The sequence below is a fragment of the Myripristis murdjan genome, chromosome 9 (assembly GCF_902150065.1).
Source record: "Myripristis murdjan chromosome 9, fMyrMur1.1, whole genome shotgun sequence".
Taxonomy (NCBI): domain Eukaryota; kingdom Metazoa; phylum Chordata; class Actinopteri; order Holocentriformes; family Holocentridae; genus Myripristis; species Myripristis murdjan.
Window position 1 is genome coordinate 29928499 of NC_043988.1, and position 23771 is coordinate 29952269.

The window sequence follows — 23771 nt, forward strand, 5'->3', positions numbered from 1 at the left end:
TGTGGAACGAGCTTTGTCCACTTGGCATTTTCATAGTTTCCTATTGGATGTTGTGCTGTTGATCCGGCACTAGGCACTGTGATTGGCTGGGAGCTACACACCCACCGACTAAAGTCTGACATTTTTTAGGAAAATCCTACTCATTCTGCCTTTAGGTTGTGACTTGTCATTATCAGAAAAATGCACACTTGGCACTAGTAATTAATTTGGGCGGAAAGTGGGACTCTAAAGGGTCTTAACGCTACTTTTATACAAGTGAGCAGTTGTTAAAATTTTTAAGACAACCCAGATTAAAAACGCAGGTGTCACGGTGTCCCGGACTGGATATTTCACCTTCCAGGTTAACTGGTGTCACAATCTTCCAAACCGACTCAAATGCAACGTTTCTTCCAGCGTTCAGCCCCGGCTCTGACTTCTCATTAAAGAGTCCCAATCCAGAAGATGGTGATTTTTTTTTTTTTTTTTTTTTTGGTAATTTATCATATTACACAGGTTTAAGTGGAACTTAGGTTAAGATTGCTCACCTAAACCACCCAGCATGTCCTGTATCACTGTGCCTACGCGGGTCACCAATTAGTAGCTGACCTGTTTACACTTCTGGCAACCGGAGCTAAAGCCGATAATTACCAGAGACTGCTGCAGGGTTCCCAACACGGGAATAAAATGCAGGTTTCTACTGAGGTCAAGGATAGTAGTGGGAATCCGACCAGTGTAAAAAGGGTATTCTTCTGTATCACAGGCTACTTAGTGATTTCGGCCGATAAAATTTTGACATTGAAATCCTACCTGGTATTTAATCTATTTTGTAATCTGTTTAATTTAATTTAATCCACGCTCCGAGCGGTCTACCCTCTAAATACCACAGAATACACCTTGAGATCCAACACTGATTGAGTTTAATCCAATCACCGATCAGAGAAAGAATCACACTGAACGAGAACATCAGTCCTAAAAACAGGCCTTATCTGTGTCTGGGAGTTTGTCCTTGTGCAGTAGACGCTCCAAGCATCTGACAGTCAGGAGTAATAGCCGCCATCAGACACCTGTTTATCAGCACTTTGACTGCAAGGTCAGCAGGGAAGAGGAGAGACTGAGGAGAGAGGATGGCAGCTTGATCCGGCCCTGACACGGCTATAGAGTTTTGCAGCTGGCTTCACAAATCTACCAGTAACCACAGCTGAACTGTGGTGAAAAATATCATTGTGGCTGTGCGTGGGTCCATTCAGAAATGGTTTAAGAGAAAAAAAAGGAAGATACGGTAGATTTCTTAGCAAATTTAGGTTACTGTGACACAAAAAAAAGTCGTGTCTTTAAGTCCCTGTGGACCTTTCTCAAAGCTAACACGCTGCAAGTTGAGGCATGAGAATCAGCTTAGTAACATAGAAAGGATCACAGAAAGGATCACATACCAGTTAAAAAAAAAAAAAAAAAAAAAAAAAAAAAACAGTGAACCAATGCCTGTACTGAACATGTGATTCAGGATGTCTTACTGTACCTCTGACCTGACAGCGTTCAAGTGGTTGAGACTGGAGCAAAATGGGCGACCTGTTGATATCAGCTCTGTTGATATGACATTTTCATATCATCATTGCCTGCAAACCACTGCATAGCATTACAGTGTTAGACTATAAATGTAAAATCTCTTGTATTTTTTTTTAACTAATACATAAACAGGGACATGAAAGCCAACTTCAGTGGGTGAATGTTATTTACTGTTCACGACAAAGGTCGCGATATGGCTTATTTTGGTTTTACAACATCAAAGAACTACATCTGGGGCCTGTACCATAAAGTTGGATTAACAAACCTGGGGTTTCTCTTAGTTATCTGGCTTCACTTAACCAGACATCTGCAATCCTGATTTTCGGTACCACGAAGCCGGTTATCAACTCGCAAATTGCACCCAGGCTTTTCCAATCTAGATCTGTGCACGCTCCCATAAAAAGGGCGGTGTTTGCTGCATACGACCAATCGCAGACGTGGAAAAATCCACCCGAGCCGCATACTTTTCGACAGAGAAGCAGACAATAATCTTAAATTAATACGAGGAATATAAATCCAACATCCAGGCAAAAAGCAACACAGTTGCAGGTGCCAAAAGCCGCAAGGAATTCTGGCAAAAAATCGCCGACTGTGTCAATGCGTAAATTAGTGGGATTATAATATTACTTCCCCACATGACGGCACGAGTAGATCTGACTATAGTAACATTTGTGTGTTCCATAAATTTATGTGTTTATGAAATTTGTCGTTATGTCATGTGATTTTAGCCTTATTATTTCAGATGCAACCCCAGTGGAGCAAAAAGAACGTGGGAGCAAATAAAAAATAAGTATAAAACATACTTCAAAGTGGTCAGTACGCTTACTGTATCTTGTACATGTAGCATATGTATATGTACAACATACATGTATATGTATGTTGGAGGCTATATAGCTTACAACATGTACAAGGCTTTACTTCTTCACACTGTCTCATCAAATGGGCAGGCCATTTTCCAAGAGAACTGATTGGTCAGTAGGTGGGGCTTTTATTCCTGCTGAGCTCTTATCCTGAACTTAACCTGCTCTGGAGCAGGTTAGGTGTTCAGCGTATGTTACCACGGCAACGTACCCCGATAAAAAGTAAACCACCTACGTGGTGCAGAAAACCCAGGGTTAACCCTGAAGTTACCTCTGTAAGCCGGAATCCAGCTTTATGGTACAGGCCTCTGGTGATTTAGGCTGCATTCGGACAGGATCGGGCAATGTGGCGAAAACACCGGGTATTTCATTCGTTTAAATGGGGGTGGTACTTTCTTGCTGCGGAAGTGCGATCAGACTGAAGACGGCCCACGGGAAGAAGAACCTTGTTTTTCCCAACCAGAAAGTGGTGGTAAAGCTATTTGCCAATATCATTAAACAACAACAAAAAGGAACAACAACAACAACAAGCTGTGCTGAGCTAAAGTGAAGATGGAGGACAAACCGATCACCGCCGCCTGGATTGGGCGAGGTGGTAAAGCTCACAACTTGACGACTGAGCCATGTAGTGACACGCCCCCCCAAAAATGTACAGATCTGCGATGCACTGTCGTAGTATCTGATCTTGTGTGAATGCAGCCTCACAGGGTGTACATCACCTTAAATAAAAAAGAAAACCACCTCATCATGACAGTGACCAACACAATCTCAAACAGTGCCCATACTGATATAAGAAGAAATATGTAAATGATTTTTTTTCTTATCTTGGATGTCGTTGTATATGTATATGACATCCAAACTCAATTGTGACCAAACACTACAAACCCATGCTCTTCAGGAAAACAGACTGCTTTCAAAAGCATTGTTTGCCTCATCAGATGTCTCCTAAATCCCTTTTTCCATACACCATTGTTTTGCACAATCACCACTCCCACTGTAGCTGGCAATTGACTGCTCTCTCATTCTCCCTTTCATTCTCTCCCACCTCATCAAAAGAAACTGTTCCTGCTGGCAAAAAAATGCAAATGCTTGCCTTGTGCTCTTTTTCTCCATGGCCAGAGTGGGAGAGGTGTTAATGAGTGACAAAGCTTTCTCATTACTGGGAGAGGGTACTTGGGCCTGGTCTGTCTAATCAGCCCTAATGCATTTCGGTTGCTAATGCTCCCAAACTGCCGACTACGCCAACCAGAGCCATTTATTATAGCAAGACAGTCCTCGGCATCCAATGAAACAGGCACACCGTCTCCAGAGCTATGTGGTCGCATATATCAAGGAGGGCTGCAGTTTGTCACTGTCACTGAATCACTTCTGATCACACTTACCTGTGCGTTAGAGCTGACCTGTTTGCAGCACAGTCATGGGATTTCATAACCTCGAGGTGCACATTTACTCCCTCTTGACACATAAATGGCAGAAGCGTACCTTCCAGTAAGCGTGAAAGGATGGAAAACTGTAATCTGTATTTTATATGGCTATTTTTGGTAGCTATTTTTAATATATGGCGCCCAGAGCTAAGCTAAACCCAATTTCATGCTCAGAAAAATATTAATTGGATATAATACAGTTACAAGTTTATTTCAATGTCCAATTTATTTAATTCTCGGCGAGACTATCTGCTAAATTTATTATCTTACAAACCTGTTGCCAGTTATGTGATTTTATTCTTCGTGGTATTTGAAACGCAGCCACTCTCTTACTGTTGGCCTACTATTTTTTTGGAGTTTGTCACAAAAGGGGGCCGCTGATTTGCTCATTTATCATCATTAAGGTGCAGGGAATGGTTCGATTTCAAAATGCGTTTGGTGATTGATATACCGGGGCAGCGTGTCTGTATGTGTGCGTATATTTATGTGTCTGTGTGTGACTGAGGACTGACTCAGTCCTCAGCCTTATTTACTACCCTGCCATTAATGATGTAAGTGCCCCATCACCCCTGCCTGATTCTACCCATCTAATTTAATCTCCACCAGACACCCTTTCCAATTTTCCCAATAACACTCATTTTCCACCTCATTATTAAAGCCAAGGTGAGGCTGCCCAAAATGAATTGCAGCTTAAAAAAACACTTCCTCCCACATCTCTTTCTCTCCGTCTGTATCACCCCACATTCTCCCCCTCTCCGTCTTTCTCTTGCCTTTGCTTCCTCTGTATTTCAGTCTATCTCTACCTGAAAGGCCTGTTTAATGAGCCTGTGGCGCTTCAAAGGCCTTCATCGCCTTTTCCACATCAGTCATTTTCAGAGAGCAAATGAAGTGGACCTCTGAGCAGCATTCATTCTGGCCAAAAGATAGAATCCGACAAGAGTTTCTTTTCTCTATACTGACAAATCCACACGTTCAAGGTGGAACGGATTGCATGAGCAAGGATATATGCTGAGGGTAATGTGTGTGTGTGTGTGTGTGTGTGTGTGTCTGTGCACACCAACGCACATGCAGGCATGCATTTGTGCAAACCTATCTTCTAAAAATTACACTGCCATACAACTTAACTGCATTCTTAATTACATTTATGGGTAAAGATATTTTGTCGTGAGTTACATTTGTTTCTCATGTATCACAAATACATTTCTAATCAGCATATCTTGTTTATGATGTCGGGAGCATTTTAGCCAACTTCAGCCACCAAAAGTACTTGGTTAAGGTTGGAGAAAGATTAGGTTTTGGCATAAAAAGCACAAGGTTATGGTAACAAAATGTTTGCAAAACACAAACTCAGGTCCCTTGGGTGAAAGTCTGTTGTTTGACCCGTCCGCCACCCCAACTACCTCCTAGTGTGGCCTTGAAACTAAAGGACGGCAAACGTTCTTGAAACGTAATTGAGGTTGCAGTTTAGTTGTATGGGAACGTAATTTGCAGAAGACAAAGCTCCATTCGTGTTACCTGTAGAGGCTTTGCGGTCGCATTGGAAATCCTCTATAACACGGCTGGCCCATTTGATTGGCTGTGATCAAATCATGCCAGGGCTTAGAAAAAAAGGTATACTTCCAGAAGACGAGGATGACGAGTAGTTTAATTTCCCTATAATTTATTAGAAACTGTTATATGAAAAAATGTATCAGCAATTATTTCAACATTATATTTTAATCACAGCACTTTGTGTTCAAGTATGACATCTTAACTATTTAATTCTTAACATACATCAAAATATCTTAACTCCTGCCCCAGCACTTTTCTTAACCTAACTAGTTGAAATGAACCATGTCTATTCAGTTCTGCTGAAATGCGTTAATCATAGGTTTAGCAAAGCCATCTGCAGACTAAAGCCATCGCTGCCACAGAGCTGATGACCTCCAAAATGGCCCCCAGAGGGTGTGTTACGACACCTCAAAGCCCATCACTTGGCTTGGGCTGTGAGGAAATAAGTGCACGTGTGTGTGTGTGTGTGTTTTAGAGAGCAAGATAGAGAGGATATAAGATGTAGGAAAGAAAGAAAAAGGGGCAGTTCAACACAGAGAGCGTGCCATGCCTGGAAGTCAACATCCAATAGGAATGCAGAGCACACAGTCCAAGGCTAGATGGGAACTGCTCCCTGACGTAATTGCTGTGAAGCCAGCTGAGGGCATTGGCAGTCGATAGGCTCTAATCCACATCTATCTCCCGCTCTGAGTGGAGCCATCTTGCCATTGCTCTTGACTTCAGAGAAGTGAACTGGCATGCTATCAGTCTTCTGCTGTTGTACCAGTCTGGGCAGGATTTCATCATACTGTTATGATGGCGCCTTCTCAGGGAGACAGTTCATAGATAATCTTGCTTATGATTATCATGAGGGGGAACGGGGATGCATTTTAGCTACGTGATGCCAGTGATCAAACGTGGATTATTGTATCCGTCAGCCTTCCATTATCACCATTCGGTCAGGGATGTCCACCTATAAAGACTTTACAATTACAGTTGAAAGCCCGTTTTCTTTGCAACATATGGTGGCTTTCTGAACTCTTTCCATCTCCTGACGAAATAACTGATGTGAAAGGTTTTTCTGTGCACCACACACTGGCTGAGTCACAGTCTCTGGAGCCCTGCTGGCCCCTGCAGAGATTTTGGGGAAGTTTCTTGTCAAAAACCAGGAAATGCATGATGTCTTTCTTGTGGACTACTTTGGCATGAAAAAAGCAGACTTCAGTGCACACTGCTACAATAAAATACACACAGAGAAAAAAAAAAGACTGTAAACAAGGTGATGCAAAACAACTGGAATAATGCACTATTTGCAGCATTTCGGTTAACTCCTGCCCATCCTGAGTGACTGTTAATTTGCCTAATAAGCTTTGAAAATGGACACTGGTGCAGATGCTATAATGTGCATCAGTGGCTCCAGGCATAATGCTCATGTCAAACCTCTAAAGAGAAAGAGTTACTCCAATACTCTCAGTGCAAAGTTGGACTAGTGTTGAATATAGGGACCACAGTTTTGGACGAAGTCGTACCTAGAGGTTTGGTGGATTGCTGTACCCTTTGTTATTTCACAAACAGTCATTTAGCTCTGATTTCACATGACTGGAGCTATTAACGCAGCCTAACAGCTAAGGGACGGCTCTGCACTGCTTTAATGATGAAGCAACATTAGCAGTTACAGTGTGCCATGTTGTGCCCTTTAAATGTGCACTATAAAAAATTGCCGGGGGTCGATTCAAGTCATGACTCTTTCGACCCAAGTGAAAAAAAAAGGAAACATTTAATTTTCCACTACGACAGTGAGAACCATTTAAACTCAGCCATCAAATTATATACTTATTCCACATATTTCTGTCAGCTGAGTCTAAACAGTCCTCACTTTAAATGACCCTTGGCAATTTTTGATGCACCCCTGGCGCCCTTGACAAATTCATTTTAACACACTGAGCACTTAGGCAGCAAGACTACATCAACATTGGTATTCAGCCGCTGTAGCCGAGGCACAAAATCTCATTTGTTCGTCATGCTATGTCCTCGCAATAAAGATTTCACGTTTCACATCTCGGTTTGAATCCATCTGCACATTAAGACCCTCGCCGTCGCTGGTACGAACACATGACTGACCCCCGTGCTCTTTCTCCGCTTGCAGCCCCTCCTTTGATGAGGATCTTTCACCTCGGCCCACACCCAAGGGGAAGAAGAAGAAGAGAAAGTCGGAGCGGAAGAGGAAGAGGAAAAGGTCAGTTCATAAAATGAGCTGACCCCGCAGTCGGCTCTATTGTTGGACACGTTCACGATGTTGCCTGAACACACCGGGGGAAAAAATAAATAAATAAAAAATAGAAACAGGACAGACGTGCAAGGATAGAGAAAGCGGAGGTGTGTGTGTGTGTCTCTACAAGGGAATGCTTGGTACTCTCTAGTGGTCACGTTTATTTGCTCTCCTATTGTAGGTCTCCTTCGCATAGCCTGTCACCACTAAGGAAGAAAAAGAAGAAGAAGAAGAAGAGTTCCAAGAAAAGCAAGCGGCATAGGTATGGGCTGGTTACTATGGCAATACTGAGGAAATTAATATTTAAGCCTGATATCTACACCACTTATGGCATGCTATTTATACTTATCTTATTTTTCTGTTTCAGGTACACCTCCAAAAAGTCCAAACACAGGTATTTACAAAGTTTTTGCAAGATTGTGTGCATGAATTCACTGTGTCTTGGGGTTGCATGCATCTTCAATTTCTAAGTTAAAATGATTTCAACAGCTGTAAACGTTCCAGACGTACAGTAAACAGCCCTCATGCGGGACCACATAATGAAGTTCTCTCTGATCGGATTCAATGCCTGCTTCATGCGAGATTGCTCCATTTCCACCCTTAATGCTACCGCGCCTGATGAAACGAAAAGGATGCTGACTCTGTTTGTGTTAACCCTCCTTGCTTATGATTCTGTTCTGTTTCATTCCATTAGCTCCTCAAGTTTAAAACACAAGAGGAGGGATGAGCGCAAACACAAGAAAAGGTTAGTCTGTGATTTTCACATCGCAATCATGCGCCCTCAAAATAATGAACGTTTTTTGGCCCCAGGGATGTACCGATCCGCATTTTTTCAGTTCTGATCCCATTCTGATATGCTGATACAGAGTACCGATCTGATACCAGAGCTCTTCCTTCTTGATTAGGATTATTATTGGTATTATGTGTAAGGTTACATGAAGCCGTAGTTACTGTAGTAAACCACACAAAACTTCTCAATAAAAGAGCAAAAATATACAAAAACACATTAAATTTAAATGGATTCTAAGGCAGTTTATTTGACCTGTAGGTTAAGTAGGACTTGAGCACATCAAATGTACAGCAATGCATTATAAACCTCTGCTAAGTAGATTTCACTCATAGTAATGACTTTAACAATATTGCAAATTTGATTGCAATACCGGCACATGCCACCGTGGCGCTATACCATAATCAGCACAATGCAGCCGAGAAGGCACTGCTGAAGAAGAAGAAAATCTCTTTGTTAACCTTTTAATTCACTGTTATATAGTAACCTTTACTATATATATAGTAGCCTTTTAATTCACTGTTTAAATATCTGTTCTGGCATTTATTCCTTATATTCCATATTAGCGCATATCAAATCAGATAATGTGTGATATGCATGTGTAAACAGAATAATTCAAAGAACTTGTAATTGACTTTTTTTCTTGTCTTTGTGTGTGTAATCAACTTATGAATTTTTGTAGTGATATCTGAAAGTAAAATTTTGAACCCAATTCCCCTGTGTGTTAAAAACAGTGTTTTTTGGTAATATGTGGTCATAAATAGGTGATTTTCAAAACTTTCCACCAATGGGATTTCTTGGGACTTTTTTTTCCCCTCACTTAGGACAAACTGAGGATACAAAATCAGTGGAGTTTGCTTCTCTTGCAATTTGTCCTAGGTTGACCCCAATTTTGGCCTAAAATTACTGGACTATTAGCTACAGCCTGGCTAATAGACTTAAGTGGAGACAGTAGTGGTGGATTAACTAGAGATATTACAGAGTAGTATAGTATATTATAGTAATACCACAGGCACTATTGTGTGTGCAAGTCATCAACATCAGCCCAATATCCAATCCGTGAATTACGTCTGGATCAGCAGCGACACTGATATCAGTATCGGTGCATCCCTGTTTAGCCCAGCTCTCTCCCCGTCCCCCATGGAAAGCAATCCCCATTTTAATATCACCCACTGCAAAGAAAAAAAAATACACACACACACACAAAAAAACAAAACAGGAGAAAATCTCTGAAAAGACTCCCTCTCAGATCAGTATAGGGGCCCTCGATCAGTGTAGACACAAGCGGACTACTTTTATGCTTTGAGTAAAGCGTGAAAAACCCTTGTAAAGAGAAAAGCAGATTGGAGGCATGAACCACAAAGAGAAAAAGGGAGTCTGAAAGAGAGTAAGAGAAACCAATTTCATGCTGTGATCTTGCAACATTTTATAATTCGTCTTTGGCCGAGGAGGCCGCCGTTCCTAAGTGCAGAGCCAAGTTCAGCTGCTGAGACTTCATCAGAGACCTCTGCCTTCTCCTCTCAGTGCACCTCGCCTATCGCTTCTGCCTGTCCTCTGATCACTTGGCCTCTTTCATGCTGTTTGCTGTTCCGCCGCTCTCCAGCCTCCTCTGATGTACTCTCACATTTTTCCAAACGTGGTTCATACGTGACGATCTGAATCCTGCAATCTGACCCGTGGAAAGCCATTTGGGAACGGTTCCAAAATGCACATAAAAGATTAAACCCCTCAAGGGAGACGGGTGAATAATGTAACCAGACAAAGACACAACAATTAAATTAGATAATTGCAGGCTTGAAGTGACTGCATACTCTTACTGTTGTACAGTGTGACTTAAATGAAAGAAGAGTGGCTGGAAAGCAAAAAGCGGATAATTGGCAATGCCCCTAATTCAAATATTCGCGAAATTTCTCTCGCTAATGAGGTCTTCATCCACTCGTGTCTTCTCTTGTTTGCTCTACTCATTTCCCTCAGCTCACGGAATCACTCGCGGCGGCGGCGGCGCTATCGGAGGTCAGAGTCGGACAGTTCTTCAGGGCAATCTTCCGCAGAGAGCAGGTATGGACCCAGACGCGAGGAGTGTGCACTCCCCCACCCTCCCAATCCTCAGTTTATCTTATCAGCCCGAGGTGTCTGCTGGGCTCTGGTCACACCACAGCGATGACTGATAGAGCAGAGGTGACTTCCCGATCCTACGCCCAACCGGCCCTTATCACAGCTTCACAGGAAATGGCTCAAAATTCACTCCACAGATCGATGTGCACTCAATTATAATGACATATTGCCAAATCGGGGTGATAATACCAAAGGTGTAGTTTGATGGGTTTTGCGGATTACATTTTAAACCAGAGTATGTGACATGATGGTTTCTTTGGCAAACAGGATAATTGGATGCTTCCAATGAGTTGCCGTTAATGAAAACCTTAATTAGCTCTATTAATCCTCGAATAACGGCTGATATCTATCAATATTCTGCATTTGCTGCAGGAAGACGGGAATGGTATTTCCAGACACAGCTCATTTAGCGAATTTTGCAGCTTCTCTAGGTGGAATTCACCGCGTTTCTTTCAACTTGAATTGCTCAGTTATTCATTTATCACTCACCTTTCAGCTTTCAAACTGAACTAATTTAAAAGCAGAGATGAGTATTTTTCAATCCATCTGGACATATCCACTGCTGGGATTTCCCCGGGATACGCTCAGCAATGCACCGGTTTACTTTGTATATCTCCAAAAAAAAAAAAAAAAAAAAAGGGATGCCGGAGAGGCTCTCTAGTGAAGTGACGGTCCGAATCATTTTTCAACACCCACGGATGCAAATGTCTCGAGGAAAAAAAGAACAGATTAGGCAGAAATTGCATCCTGGGACTGTGTCCATGCATGATGTCCATTTGGCTCTCAGATCATGTTCACAGCTTCGTTATGGTTAAAAGACCAAATCAATATTTGTTGCTCCTTTCAGCTCACTGGTAGCACCAGCCATATTTCCTGTATCTGCTGGCTGTGTTTGAATGATTTTGTCTAAGTTCTGCCAAGGCAGCGCTGCAGGGGGAGACTGTCAACAGCTGAGGCTTGATCCTTCATCAGCTGGTCTTCACAGCCAATATAGCGGCTTCCACGCAACCCAGGCGCACTCAACAAACATCACTCTGCAGTTTTTCTGTGGTTACAAAATAGGACACTGTTCGCGCAATGCATTTCTCAAGGGAGCCGAAAAAACCACAAGAAAAGAAAACACCACAGATTTGAGTTCAAATGAAGGAGGCTGCTTCACCAGCTTCAAACATGCATGCACTCTGCTATTTGTTTTGTGCTCTCAGACACAGTGTTGACAGCTATAGAGGCACTTAATGTAATGGCACTGAACTTTCCCACAGACATCATCTGCAAAAATCTGTGGTACACCAAGCATTAGGAGAGCTGGCAGCCCTTCAAGAGGATAGCAATGCAGTGCTGGACCAAAGGGACTTGGAATGGAGACCTGCGGCCAAATCAGTGTGTAAAACGGCTCCAAAATATCGCTCCATCCTCTCGACCGCCACCGTAAGTACTCCTTGGGACTCTAACAGTGGTACCAGTGGTTTAGTTTGATTTCTCAGTTATGGCCATGTGAAACTCACCCCCGTATTGTCAAAATATATCACCTAGAGTCAGTGGGAAAAGGCAATTGGTTGTGGAGAATTATCTCGATCAGCTATAACAAAATTGGTGTTTTAATTTCACATCCTGGCGGTTTTCATAAGGGTTCTTCCAATTTGCATAGAATTAACAAACAACAGTTTTGGAAAATGTACTCCTTAAAGGGTAGAGCTAACCATTTCTGGCAGTAATTTTACATGGCCTGACTTGCTTTCTGATCTTGTTTTATAAACACCTCATTTTGCAGTAATGTCATCAGTTCTTGTTTTTCTGTTTTTTAATAACTAACACCATTAAGTAAGTACAAACTTGGCAGAAACAGCTCCCCACACAATTGCTGTTGTTGGCAAAATGATAACAGTGAGCGCAGGGTGTTTTTCTTTTGTCCAGAACAAAATGCAGCAGGCATCAACTGAAAGTTTCAGAGGCCAGTAACCAATATTTTTTCTTTTCAAGCTCCATTTCCCAGGACACCTGAATATTGCCTCAGTGCATGGTGTAGGCTAAAGTGTTGACTCCCAACAATATATTACATATTCGACTTTATGCACAAGAGCAAGCAGCTTACAATGCATGCACATATTTTACCATATGTGCAAGTGATGAATTGCACTTGTGTTCAACCTCTAGATTAGTAATAATTTAAGGATTATAGCCTGGTATTTGTTTCATGAATAACAGTAGCCTCACATATTTATGACATTATATTACAATTCCACATCATACACGGGCCCATGTTTATACAAACGGTGATGAGGGAGATAAATATGTAATGCCCTCATGTTTTTTTTTTTTTTTTTTCTAATTACACAAAGTAGTCGATAGTAGAATCCATTGCCATAATTTTAATTTTCAGAGAGGTGAGAAAATCAAAGGAAAAATCAACCCCAAATGAACAAAGACAAAAAGTATGCCTGCTTATTGCATTGTATGTTTTGATGGAAATATGCACACGCAGGGTATGGTAAGGGGCTGTTTTGACTCTGTAATGATATGTGGCGAATCAAAGTGCCTCTGTCCAACCATTCTTAAGCATTTTATCCATATTCCAGTCTCTACTGTACTAACATAACCATTCTGAGTGATTGCCTTCGCTCTCTAAAGTAAGAGATACATTTGCATATAAATAAATGTTCATTTTCCTTCTCGGCTCACCGATTGATTTAACCAAACAGTGATTCAACCTACACCCACTTCATGTAAAGGTTTTCACATTTGCTATTCTAAAGGCTCAGCCGTCTGGTCACTCTTTACCGGGAAAAGTCCTCTGGTGCATAGAGAGCGATGCATTTTATCTTTTCTGATAGCGGTGACAGCAGTTTGTTCGGGGTAAATGGAAGAGGAGCTGGATAGTTAACATGAGGAGCGATAGTCGCCGTGACTGCACAGAAAAAGAGCGGAGCACCGCCTACAGAAACCCAAACTTTATCGACAGGAAGCGTAAGGCAAGAGACATCCCAGTACCGCCCGTGTTTTGATTGACAGGCGATCTCCGGGAAGCGTAGCGGAGGAAAAAACCACCGCTGAGAACAGGGTCTTAAACAGGGACAATATTTCTGCCTGTATGAACAGCGGCAGTGATGTCAGCTTTATACCTTGGCTGTGTCACTAAAAGCAGATAGGATTCCAATTACACATTTCACAGACGACTTCAGTAGCATCGTAAAGATAAGCGACCGGCATCACGATCACTCTGAATGATTACGTTGGGAATTATTACTATTTGCTTGACCTTTTAAGCCAAAACCATTACAGAGCTGCAGCCTAGACTCTTTGCAGAGCCTCCATCACTAAGCTTATACCGACATTTCCTTTATTTATTCCTGCTCTTGCCTGATAATGATAATTGAGAAATGTATAAAAAATAAATAAATAAATAAATAATAAAATACACAAAGTGGATCTTAATATTCCGTGTGCATATCTGTGTTCTGAAATCCTTTTCTTTGTCTGTAGCTGATAAGTGCTTTGTGGCAATTTTTTTCTGAGCTCGGATGTATTGTTCTGAAAAACATAATGTATCGCGCAGTACAGTTTTTGCACTTTGGCCCTGCTCACAGCTCCAGTCAGGCATTGTCTCTATATCACTGCACTGTAGAGTATCTTCCAGTGTGATGACTGTACAAGTGTAGAGGACTGTCTTTGAACTGGAAAAAATTGCGCTGCTCATTATTTGGGGTTGATTTTTCCCTCGAAAAAGTGATGTGCTCTCTCAAAGAGCCTTATAAATGCAGCCATGTCCATTAACACACTGTCTCATGCTTATTGGGGCATAAAAGACATTTCATTTCACTCCAGCAATCATTTAATTATGCTAATTGCATATCCGGATGTTTTTAATCACACACCACAGGGTATTAATTTAAATTCAATACATTAATCCATATACTGAAGCATGCCTGGCATTCAGTACCTCCAATTCTTCGTGAAAACACTTTACAGCTGGCTGCTGAGGGTTAGCATTCCCAGAATTATTATTTCTTAAAGAATTCATTGAAGATTTAAGGACTCATTGATATTTATATTTATATTTATTTAAGGGCTTTGATTTAGAAAATTAAAGCAAGTAACACACAGTAGGAATGCACAATGAGCATTGCTTAATGTTTCTTTCCCAAAAAAGCAACGAATAATGGGAAAGGTGGGTATTATGGAATAAAATATTACTGGGGGATGAAAATTCACATTAATGTGATAAATTATGTGTGGTTCACAATCAACATACAAGAGATGCACCGATCCACATTTTCTTCAGTTCCGATCCGATTCTGATACCTAAATTTGGATGTCTACCAATACCGATATAGCTCTTTTTTCTTGAGTACTAGTATTATTATTATTAACATTATTACTATTGTGGATGTTTTGGCATTATGTGTAATTTTACATGAGGCTGTAGGAAACCAAACAGCACTTCTTATCCAGCTGTTATTAGCTCAAGTTGCAGGTAAAGGGCTTTTTACATGGTGATGAAAATGTCCTGGCTTTATTTCATGGCCATTGTTAGACGAGTGGAGGAGCAATGCAGGATGAGCCATGTGGGCGGGACACAGGCTCGTCCTCGTAAAAAAAAATTTTTAAAAAAATAAGTCATGTCCATGCTCGTATGTCCACGTATGCCAGCTCAAACAAAGTTGACCTGTCCTTAACTTTTAACAACGTGACGTGGAAATCGCTCACCCAGTCGACCAGCCAGTGGACACTATGTGTGTTATGTTTTGTCGAGGTCCACATCAAATGATGAAATTCACCAAACTCAGATCCGGAAGCCAGCACAGGCTCTACCCATGCTCCCCTGCTGCTCCCATAACAAAACTAAACTGATGATCTCCCACTCCTGTGCTCCTCTGCCCACAACCGACTACAATGTTTGCTTTCCTCGTAGGCAAATTAGTACCTTTGTGACACATTTTCGACTTAGGGTGCATACTGGTTGTATTGCTTTTCCCCACGGTCTTTGTCATGGTTAAGGTCCAGACACAAGAAAGCGACATCAAAGAACCAGCAGCGACAGAGGCCGACTGTAGCATCGCTAGGGCCAAATCTAGACGCTCACCGATGGCCAAACACTGGCTGGCTGACAACCAATTTTTATGGAAACAGCATACAGCATACACCCTTTTTCTCCTCTAGTACTTCCACATAATCCTGTGCTTTCCTAGATCTAATCTAGATCCAGTCAAGGTTTTATGAGCATCATCTGGTTTTGAAATTAAAGCAATAATCCACAGTCCCTTTATATAAATAAATGTCAATTGGGATACCCTCTATTGTGATTGATACTGTACAATAATGTTTCAACCTGTGACCAGTTCATCAAAGCTTTACCTTTTTGCCACTCTAAACTGCAGTGAAGGTACAGTTTTTTTCTTTGGAAAAATCCAAAGCAGTGAAAAAACAGCAGGTTTTTTCCCCACAGTCTTTGTCATGGTTAAGGTCCAGACACAGCAAAGCAACATCAAAGAACCAGCGGCGACAGAGGCCGACTGTTGCATCGCTAGGGCCAAATACAGGGCCAGAGACGCTCACCGACGGCCAAACACTAACCCTAACCCTAACCAATTTTTATGACGTGTGGGTCAGCCAAACGTAATTTATCCCTTCACACGGGACGCAGTGCGTACAGCAGCGCGGGGCAGCATGCAATTTTTATCGCCCATCTAAAAAGCCCAAAATTCTTTGAGACAAAAAACTGGGACTACTAACTAAGACTACTTGATATCTTTACAGAAATATTCAATTATTAATTATGTGCTACAAGATTTTGGAGCTAAAATGTTATTATTAAATGTTTAGAATCCAAATTCAGACTATGGAATCTGGATCGGTGTGTGGATCGGTAACATCAGTCCAATTTCCAATGAGTGAGTTACGTCAGTATTGGCACCCGATACCGATGTTGGATTGATAGGTCCCAACTCTAAAACGCACCTCTTTTGATTTACACACAGCATGTAGGTGGTGTACTTGTTCACGTTAAATGGCAGTCTTGTGGAAGCATATGAATCTTTTGTGGAGTAAAAGGAAAAGAGAGCACAAAACAAACCATTAATCAAAACACCAGTAAGCACACAATGTTTATTTGAATGGAGTCTTGTCAAAACATCTCAAGATGACATTGAAGAATGCCTTTGTTCAACACCTACTCTTTTGTAAGGGGAATCTTTTGCTCCTGTGTATGCACAGATGGTGTGGAGATGCGAGTGGTAAATGATGATGGAAGCTCTTTCAGATTTGTTTAAATTTCCCTCAGGGTTGGTCTGCTGTGCCGAATGTGTACTAGATTATGGAAAACCTTAGGGAGGACAGAGTGGATTAACCTTTGAGTGTCTCGTAATCAATAACTAAAGAGAGATCATGTCAAATAAAGTTAATGCATAAACTATGATCCTGGGAGAGTTAAACATCCAATAAGTCAGTATCTCAAATTCGGTTCCATCTGTGGACTTGTGCAGAGAAAAAGCAAGTCTGCACTCTCTCTAAATTTGGTGTGCAGTAAGTACTCACGAAAGAGCACACAGTTAAAGTACTCTGGGACCTTTCGCCCGCAAGAAACTCCAAAACAAGCACCATTAAGGAAAGAAAAAGGAACATGCCAATATAAATCTAACTGGCTCTGGGTTTGAAGAGAGGGTTATTGTCTTTTTCTTGCAATTTACGACTCTAATGATGCACTTATGTTGCCCGCTCTTCCCTTTTTCTTACACCTTACCTACTTAAGGAGGAAATCTTGATTGGTAAGTCGATGCTATCCGCAGATTTAGGGATTTACTGTAGGTCGCTGCAGGCTAATTATTTACTTCTTGGAGGAAAAAAGAGCACAATCATCTGTCCTATTCTGAGGGCTTTCTTAGTTAGACTGATGGGATCTCTCTTTGTCTGCAATCCTTTTCATTTCTACATAATACCCATTTTTGTGATGTTTGTTCACTGTTCTTTAAAAGAGGCTTTTCAATGGGGCTATTGTTTTCTCTTTTTCTTCTCACTCGAGTTAGAAGCGGTAGATTTTTTTCACGCATAGTTTCTCTTTCTTCTCTGCTCTTTTGTTGATCCTTTCATATAATTGTTTTAGTTTAGAATTAATTTTACTAAATTCCTTTTTAATGTTTTCTTTGACTTCAGTTGAATTAAAATGTTCTTTTGAGGTTATCCGCATGCTTCAAATTTGCATGATGTCTTTATCTTTCCAAGTTTTCTGTCCCAAGAAAAAAAAAAAAAAAAAAAAAAAAACTATGCTCTGTGTTTTCAACGGAAAATATGTGCCTTTGTACTAGAGGTATCGAGCAGGTAGCAGGTGCCATATGTGAACGCATGCCTGAATTTAAAGCTGCAGCCTGTTTGTCTGTTTGCAGATGTTGTCGTCAAAACCTGGAGACGAGCTTTTACACGGAAAAGGGACACACCATCACACTTTATCCAGTCAGATCAAAGGTCCGCACGATTACGATTCTGGGAATGACACATCTTCACCGCCATCAAGCAAAACGGGTGTTTCTCGGGCAAGTGTCAGTGAAGATAAGAGGAACCACTGTCAAGGTCTGACCTCCCCAGAGAAGCTGAAGTTTACTGATAGAGACAATGTCTCTGATTCAGGGAACTCTGTGACCAGCTATGCCTCCTTGTGCAAACCTCATGTGGAGGATGGCTTGTCTGCCACCCTTTTCAGTGGGAATGACAAGAGGTAACATTGTGCTCATAATGAATAGTCCGTCTGATTGAATGCTCATCAGGGAATGTGTGCGCAGTTTTATCTTCTGCTACCATGCTGTGCCTCCTCTTTAAATATTAATCTGTAACTTACAAGCAACAAAAAGGGAGAGCATTTCAAAAGTGCAACCCAGGATATGGTTTTGGCTTTATCACTCAAAGCAATGAAATGTCTCGGCGTTACCTTTTTGCAGTGAGAAGATGCCAGTGACCTTAGGGTGTCGGGTAGAGGTTGTGAGATCTCAAAAGACTTTCAGCTCGCCACAAAGGACGAGCGACTACTCTCGACGGCGGCTGAAAGCCCGGCCGTCCAGCAGCAGGAGTAGGAGCCAGTCCTTTGGGAGTTCGAGATACTCTGGACGCTACTCTCGCAGCCCATCGCTGTCATCTTGCAGGTTGGCTCACTGCACTGCTGTTGTACTGCATTGACTCCTCCAATACCCAATGCGGGTATTGGAGGTTCTTTTCCAGATTCAAGAGGGTAATTGTCTTTTTTTTTTTCATTATCAGTTCATATTCACGCTCCCCGAGTTATTCCGCTGATCTGAGGCGAAGAGGTAGCGTGGCCAGTGCGAGCTCCAGAGGAAGCTACTCCAGATACAGTCCTGACAGGTGAAATTTACTTAAATCCTCTGGCAACTAATGAGTCCTTAATGAAAGTACAAAAACTATTAGGGATGGTTCTGAAGACAGGGATTAAGCCCAGTCAGAAATTAAAAAAGTAATTTAATTCACTTTGTTATTTAAGCTAGATTTAAGCAATCTGATTTCCAGGTTTCCAAACTTTAGTGTCCTGAAGTAAATGAAGGTTTAAATTAAATGTCCAAGGAAGAAGGTCTGACCTCAGATTACCATGGAAACACAGCATACACCCCTGTTTCTCCTCTAGGACTTCCACATAATCCTGTGCTTTCCTAGATCTAATCGAGATGCAGTCAAGGTTTTATGAGCATCATCTGTTTTTGAAATTAAAGCAATAATCCACAGCCCCTTTTTATAAATAAATGTCAACTGAGATACCCTCTATTGTGATTGATACCGTACAATAATGTTTCAACCTGTGACCAGTTCATCAAAGGTTTACCTTTTTGCCACTCTAAACTGCAGTGAGGGTACAGTTTTATTCTTTGGGAAAATCCAAAACAGTGAAAAAAGAGTAGGTTGTACAAAAACACCAAAGCAAACTTAGCAACACTTAGCAAAGGTGCCTCCCAAACCAAGAAAAACATGGATCTGCTGGACTATCACTTTAAATTTAATCAAGGACTCCACAGTCCAGAGGTTATGATGTGTTCTGGAAAGTCACCTTTTAAGCCCTGATTAACTATTCCAGGTTCATCTTAATTTAATCCCTGTCCAGGACACTGACCCTTAGATGTAACTGTTGGCAAGGGAACTGGTTTCATATTGTCACTGTATGCCTGCCTCTTAAGACTACGAAGCAGGAAGAGAACCCCCAGTTCCAGAGAGAGGGACGTGAAGCACACACAGAAGAACAGCGGGAAGAGGCGACGGCGCAAGTCCTTCTCTCCCATGAAGAAAAGGAGAAGAGACTCACCAAGCCATCTGGAAGCACGGCGAATCACAAGGTATACATTGGATTTTGCAGCTCATTAATTTGAAGCTACACTGTGCAACTGTTTGCCTCGGGGCAGTGACGTGTTTGCTAGTCCTGACCACCTGCACCTCAGCTGGGCAGGTTCCCACCGCGAAACGCGTCAGTCACAGCGATGACTCGTGCAGCTTAGAATGACAACTCGCCTCAAGCTGAAGTAACCGGCATCTTTAAAGCCACCGCAGGCGACCTGAAATGTTAAGAAAAAGGAATGCCAGTGTTCACTTGTGATTTGTGAGCAGGTCTTGTCTGCCACACATTTAGCGTTGCAGCTTTTTCTTTTTCTTAGTGCTTTCTGTCATAGCTGTCACTGCTATGACTTCGCTGCACTTTGGCACCAGCCTCTTCTTGATGGCCGCAACACAGCGAGCCGCCTACATCTAAAACCTTCAAAAACAATATTGAAAAGCCAATCATAGGTAAACAAGGGGATTAGGCCTGTACACAAACGGGCACAGACTGTCACAGACTGATGAAGTATGACATGCTCTATTCATTTATTGTCATTTTGAGGTAAACAAAATAAGTTGCATATTGCAGCTTTAATCCTCTTACACTAAATACATGTTATGTTGACACTCTGCCAGTTTGGTGCTAATTCTCTAATTGGCTCTCCACAGTGCCAGGAAGCGACCCATTCCTTACTTCCGACCCAGTCCTTCCTCCAGCAGTCGATCCACCAGCGTGTCGTCCTGGAGCAGCCTCTTCACGCGGAGCCGCAGCCGCAGCCCGGTTCACAGCATCAGCCGGAGCCGGAGCCGGAGCAGGAGTCGCAGCCACAGCTACTCCTCCTACAGGAGCTACAGCCGAAGCTCGTCCTGGAACTCCATCTTCGGGACTCGCAGTCGGAGCCGGAGTCGCAGTTCCATGTCCCTGAACAAACGCAGGAAAACCAGACATTAACTTTTCATAAGACTTCAAAGGAACGAAGTGCCGTTCATGTTTCCGGTTGAGAGCTGAACAGCGGATGTTGGAGCAATCGACCGTGTTCGTCTCTTTGCATCAGTTTGACACTTGAGTGGAAATATCCCTGCAGGGTTCCAACCATGTCTTACACTGAAGCAGGAATGTTCACTCTACCAACAAAGACCACTGGAGACTGAGTGATGTTTTCTTTGGTATTGTTCATGTAGTGTATCCTCTTGCATCAGCACTCGCAATGGCCTGAGACTGTTCATCTCTTCAATACAAACTCCACATACATTAGAAAACTTATCATGATATTTGGTCAGTGAATACCACTGGTGCATATTTTCTGCCTCTGAACCTACCATAAAAATGTTATTTCTTAATAATATTTTACCTAAGATTGCTGATAATTTGTTTAGTTGAAATAGATCAGTGCCCAACTAAGGTCTTAAAAACCTCTCATATAATGTTAGCTGGTAATCCAATGCGCTAGAATTTCATCGGTTCTCAAATTACTTAATTTACATGGACTTTCTTGTGATGCTGGTGTAAGCCATATTCAAGTTGAGATGCACCAAGGAGGCACTTTCTCATTAAACAAAACTTTGCGGGACATAGGACAGCTATGGCCCCATGCTGGCCCTGTATGTCCTGAGATATACACCGAGAGGTAAAGTATTAAGGTACCGATTGAGCCGTTTGATCCATGTGTTTACAAATGGCTTCAGAGGGACTGTTATCAGGATTAAGGAAAGCTTTATTGCTCTGATCCCAGTACTTCAGAGGTAATAGCACAAACATGCTTCCTCTGAAAAATGGAAGGAGGAGGCTGGCCTGACGGAAAGCAAACTGCCTGTCAGCTCAAATGCCAAATTAATTTATCTTCTGATCAAGTGGAAAACAATTGAAATGTCAGTCCTTGTAATACAACAGAAAGCGATCAAAACATTGTGCAGGGACTCGGAGAGTGATTTCTGTTGGCAAAACCTTCACAGTATCTGAGGAAATATTTTCCTTGACAGCTCCCACGAAATTGTGTATCGCGTTTGCTATACTTGAGAAATGGGTATTTTCAAGGTACTTGTAACGGACATTTTTATCTACGTCAGTGCTTAAGTTGTCATCTTCAGTCGCCTGTTGTAGTTATTATCATGAATTTCTCTTAGCTGTTTTTTTTTCTCGATTGTTTTGATTTAAAGAGGAAGCACTGAGTGCATTACACCGAAATGATGTTCAAATGGATTTCCAAAAGGTTGTACCTCACTTGGATGAAATTGAAAATGAGATGAATCTCACGAATAGCACTGATTCTCAATTTGCTTGAAATACGTTTTCTTGGTTTAATAGCGAAACAAAAAAATGCACATCCCATTTGTTTGTTCTCGTGCTGTATTTCCACAGAAGGTCAAATTTTGCAATGCAGAGTCATACATATTTATTACTTATTTAATATTTATCGGTTTGTTGTCCCTCTCAGTCGTGGTCAATCTCTCTATGCAACAGCATCAGTTTATAGTTGTGACACTGCTGTAATTTATTTTCATCACACAATAAGTTCTAGTTCAATGCTTACTGCATTTTTGTCACCTTATTCATAAATAAATGTCAAATTAGAGGAATATAGTCAAAAGACGAATGACAAAAAAGAGAAAAACTGAAAAGGCAGAAAAGATCCACCCCGTCTAACCTTTGTTGGGGAATCTTTTTGTGAAGTTAGGGGTTGTTTTGACTCCAGAGTTTGAATCTGCAAAAAGTTTTGAACTGCCTCGCCACATAATTGAAAGAGTTATATTTCTCTATCGTTTCAAATCCATCATCCTGTCTGTGTAACTGCTCCAGGCATGAAGGACTGCTCTCTATGCACTCAATTCTCTGAGCTTATTTCCCTGAATGTCAAGTAAGTTGGCTAAATGAGGGAAATATGATGCTATTGGAATAGGAAGGAACACGACACAAAAGTCATCCATAAAATATAGGTTGATTACTTGTGTCAGCCCATGCAGACTTTGTGCCAGCAGCAAGACTTGCATTGTAATGATGATAAACTTTCTCGACGGGGCGCCCGGTGAGTTTCCCTCTTCACACAATGTAAAGTTTACATCACTTCTTGTGCAAATTAATTTTGAATATGTAATTACTGTGTTGTAAATATGCATCTGCACTGTATAAATTATACAAAGGGTGTGATTATGTAATTTATAGATTGTGATATAGGCCTAGTTGATTATTTCAAAATGGTATTGCTAGGTCTATGGTTTATTATGATACATTGCCCGATGGCTCATCAGAACAATCCAAGACAGAGGAACAGGGGACAATATGACAATATACTGGCTAACAATGGACTCTAGATGTCTTTGTGCTGAAGATCCCTCTGATTATGTCTTTTTTTTAATCTTTAAATTTCAATAACAAGGTCATAGCAATAGTGATCCAGTGTTTTGGTGTTAAATTATGCATATTCTCTCATTTTCCATATAAACGAGCATATTGCAAGAGCATATGTTTTTCATACTGTCACATTTTTGTGTCAGTGTGAACTTGACATTGTAATAATGTGTCACCTGGAAATTGAATTGTCCCCGCCATAACCCCGTGAAATCAACTTTCCCTTTCACTGCGTGTCCGGAATAAGCTATATAAAATCATGTTCTGAATAAAAGCGTATAGCAGTCTAATTTTATGTGGCCATGCTTGTGGGGAGTGTTGAGAGACACTGAAAAACACTTTGGCTCACCCGCTCCATCAGCAGGAAATACAGATCATCTTCACAATCTTGAGTCATTAGCTGTTTTCTTTTATGCGCACGGTTACATCAGAGTGTTTGACCTAAAGCCCTGCGTTATTTTCTATAATAAAGCTAATGAGTCACCAGGGGGAGGGCAGCTTCAACACATAAAAGTGTGTGTATGGGTGACTGACACGCGGTTAGTGGCTTAATTTGGTAAAAGGGAGGAGGGTCTCAAGTCAGCTGTTGGTCTGCACTGCA

The 23771-nt window shown here is 41.6% G+C and overlaps 1 protein-coding gene across 1 annotated transcript in view; it reads left to right on the plus strand.

Annotated features, from left to right (window-relative positions):
- The window catches only part of srrm4 (serine/arginine repetitive matrix 4), a 67733-nt gene extending 44262 nt beyond the window's left edge, over positions 1-23471 (plus strand). Inside the window, 11 exon segments of the mRNA XM_030059206.1 lie at positions 7503-7592; positions 7807-7887; positions 7993-8019; positions 8320-8370; positions 10387-10470; positions 11790-11955; positions 17904-18240; positions 18467-18653; positions 18769-18870; positions 19692-19847; positions 20494-23471. Of these exon segments, the coding sequence (XP_029915066.1) occupies positions 7503-7592; positions 7807-7887; positions 7993-8019; positions 8320-8370; positions 10387-10470; positions 11790-11955; positions 17904-18240; positions 18467-18653; positions 18769-18870; positions 19692-19847; positions 20494-20776 (1564 nt within the window). The 3' untranslated portion in view covers positions 20777-23471.
- The last annotated feature ends 300 nt before the right edge of the window (positions 23472-23771 follow it).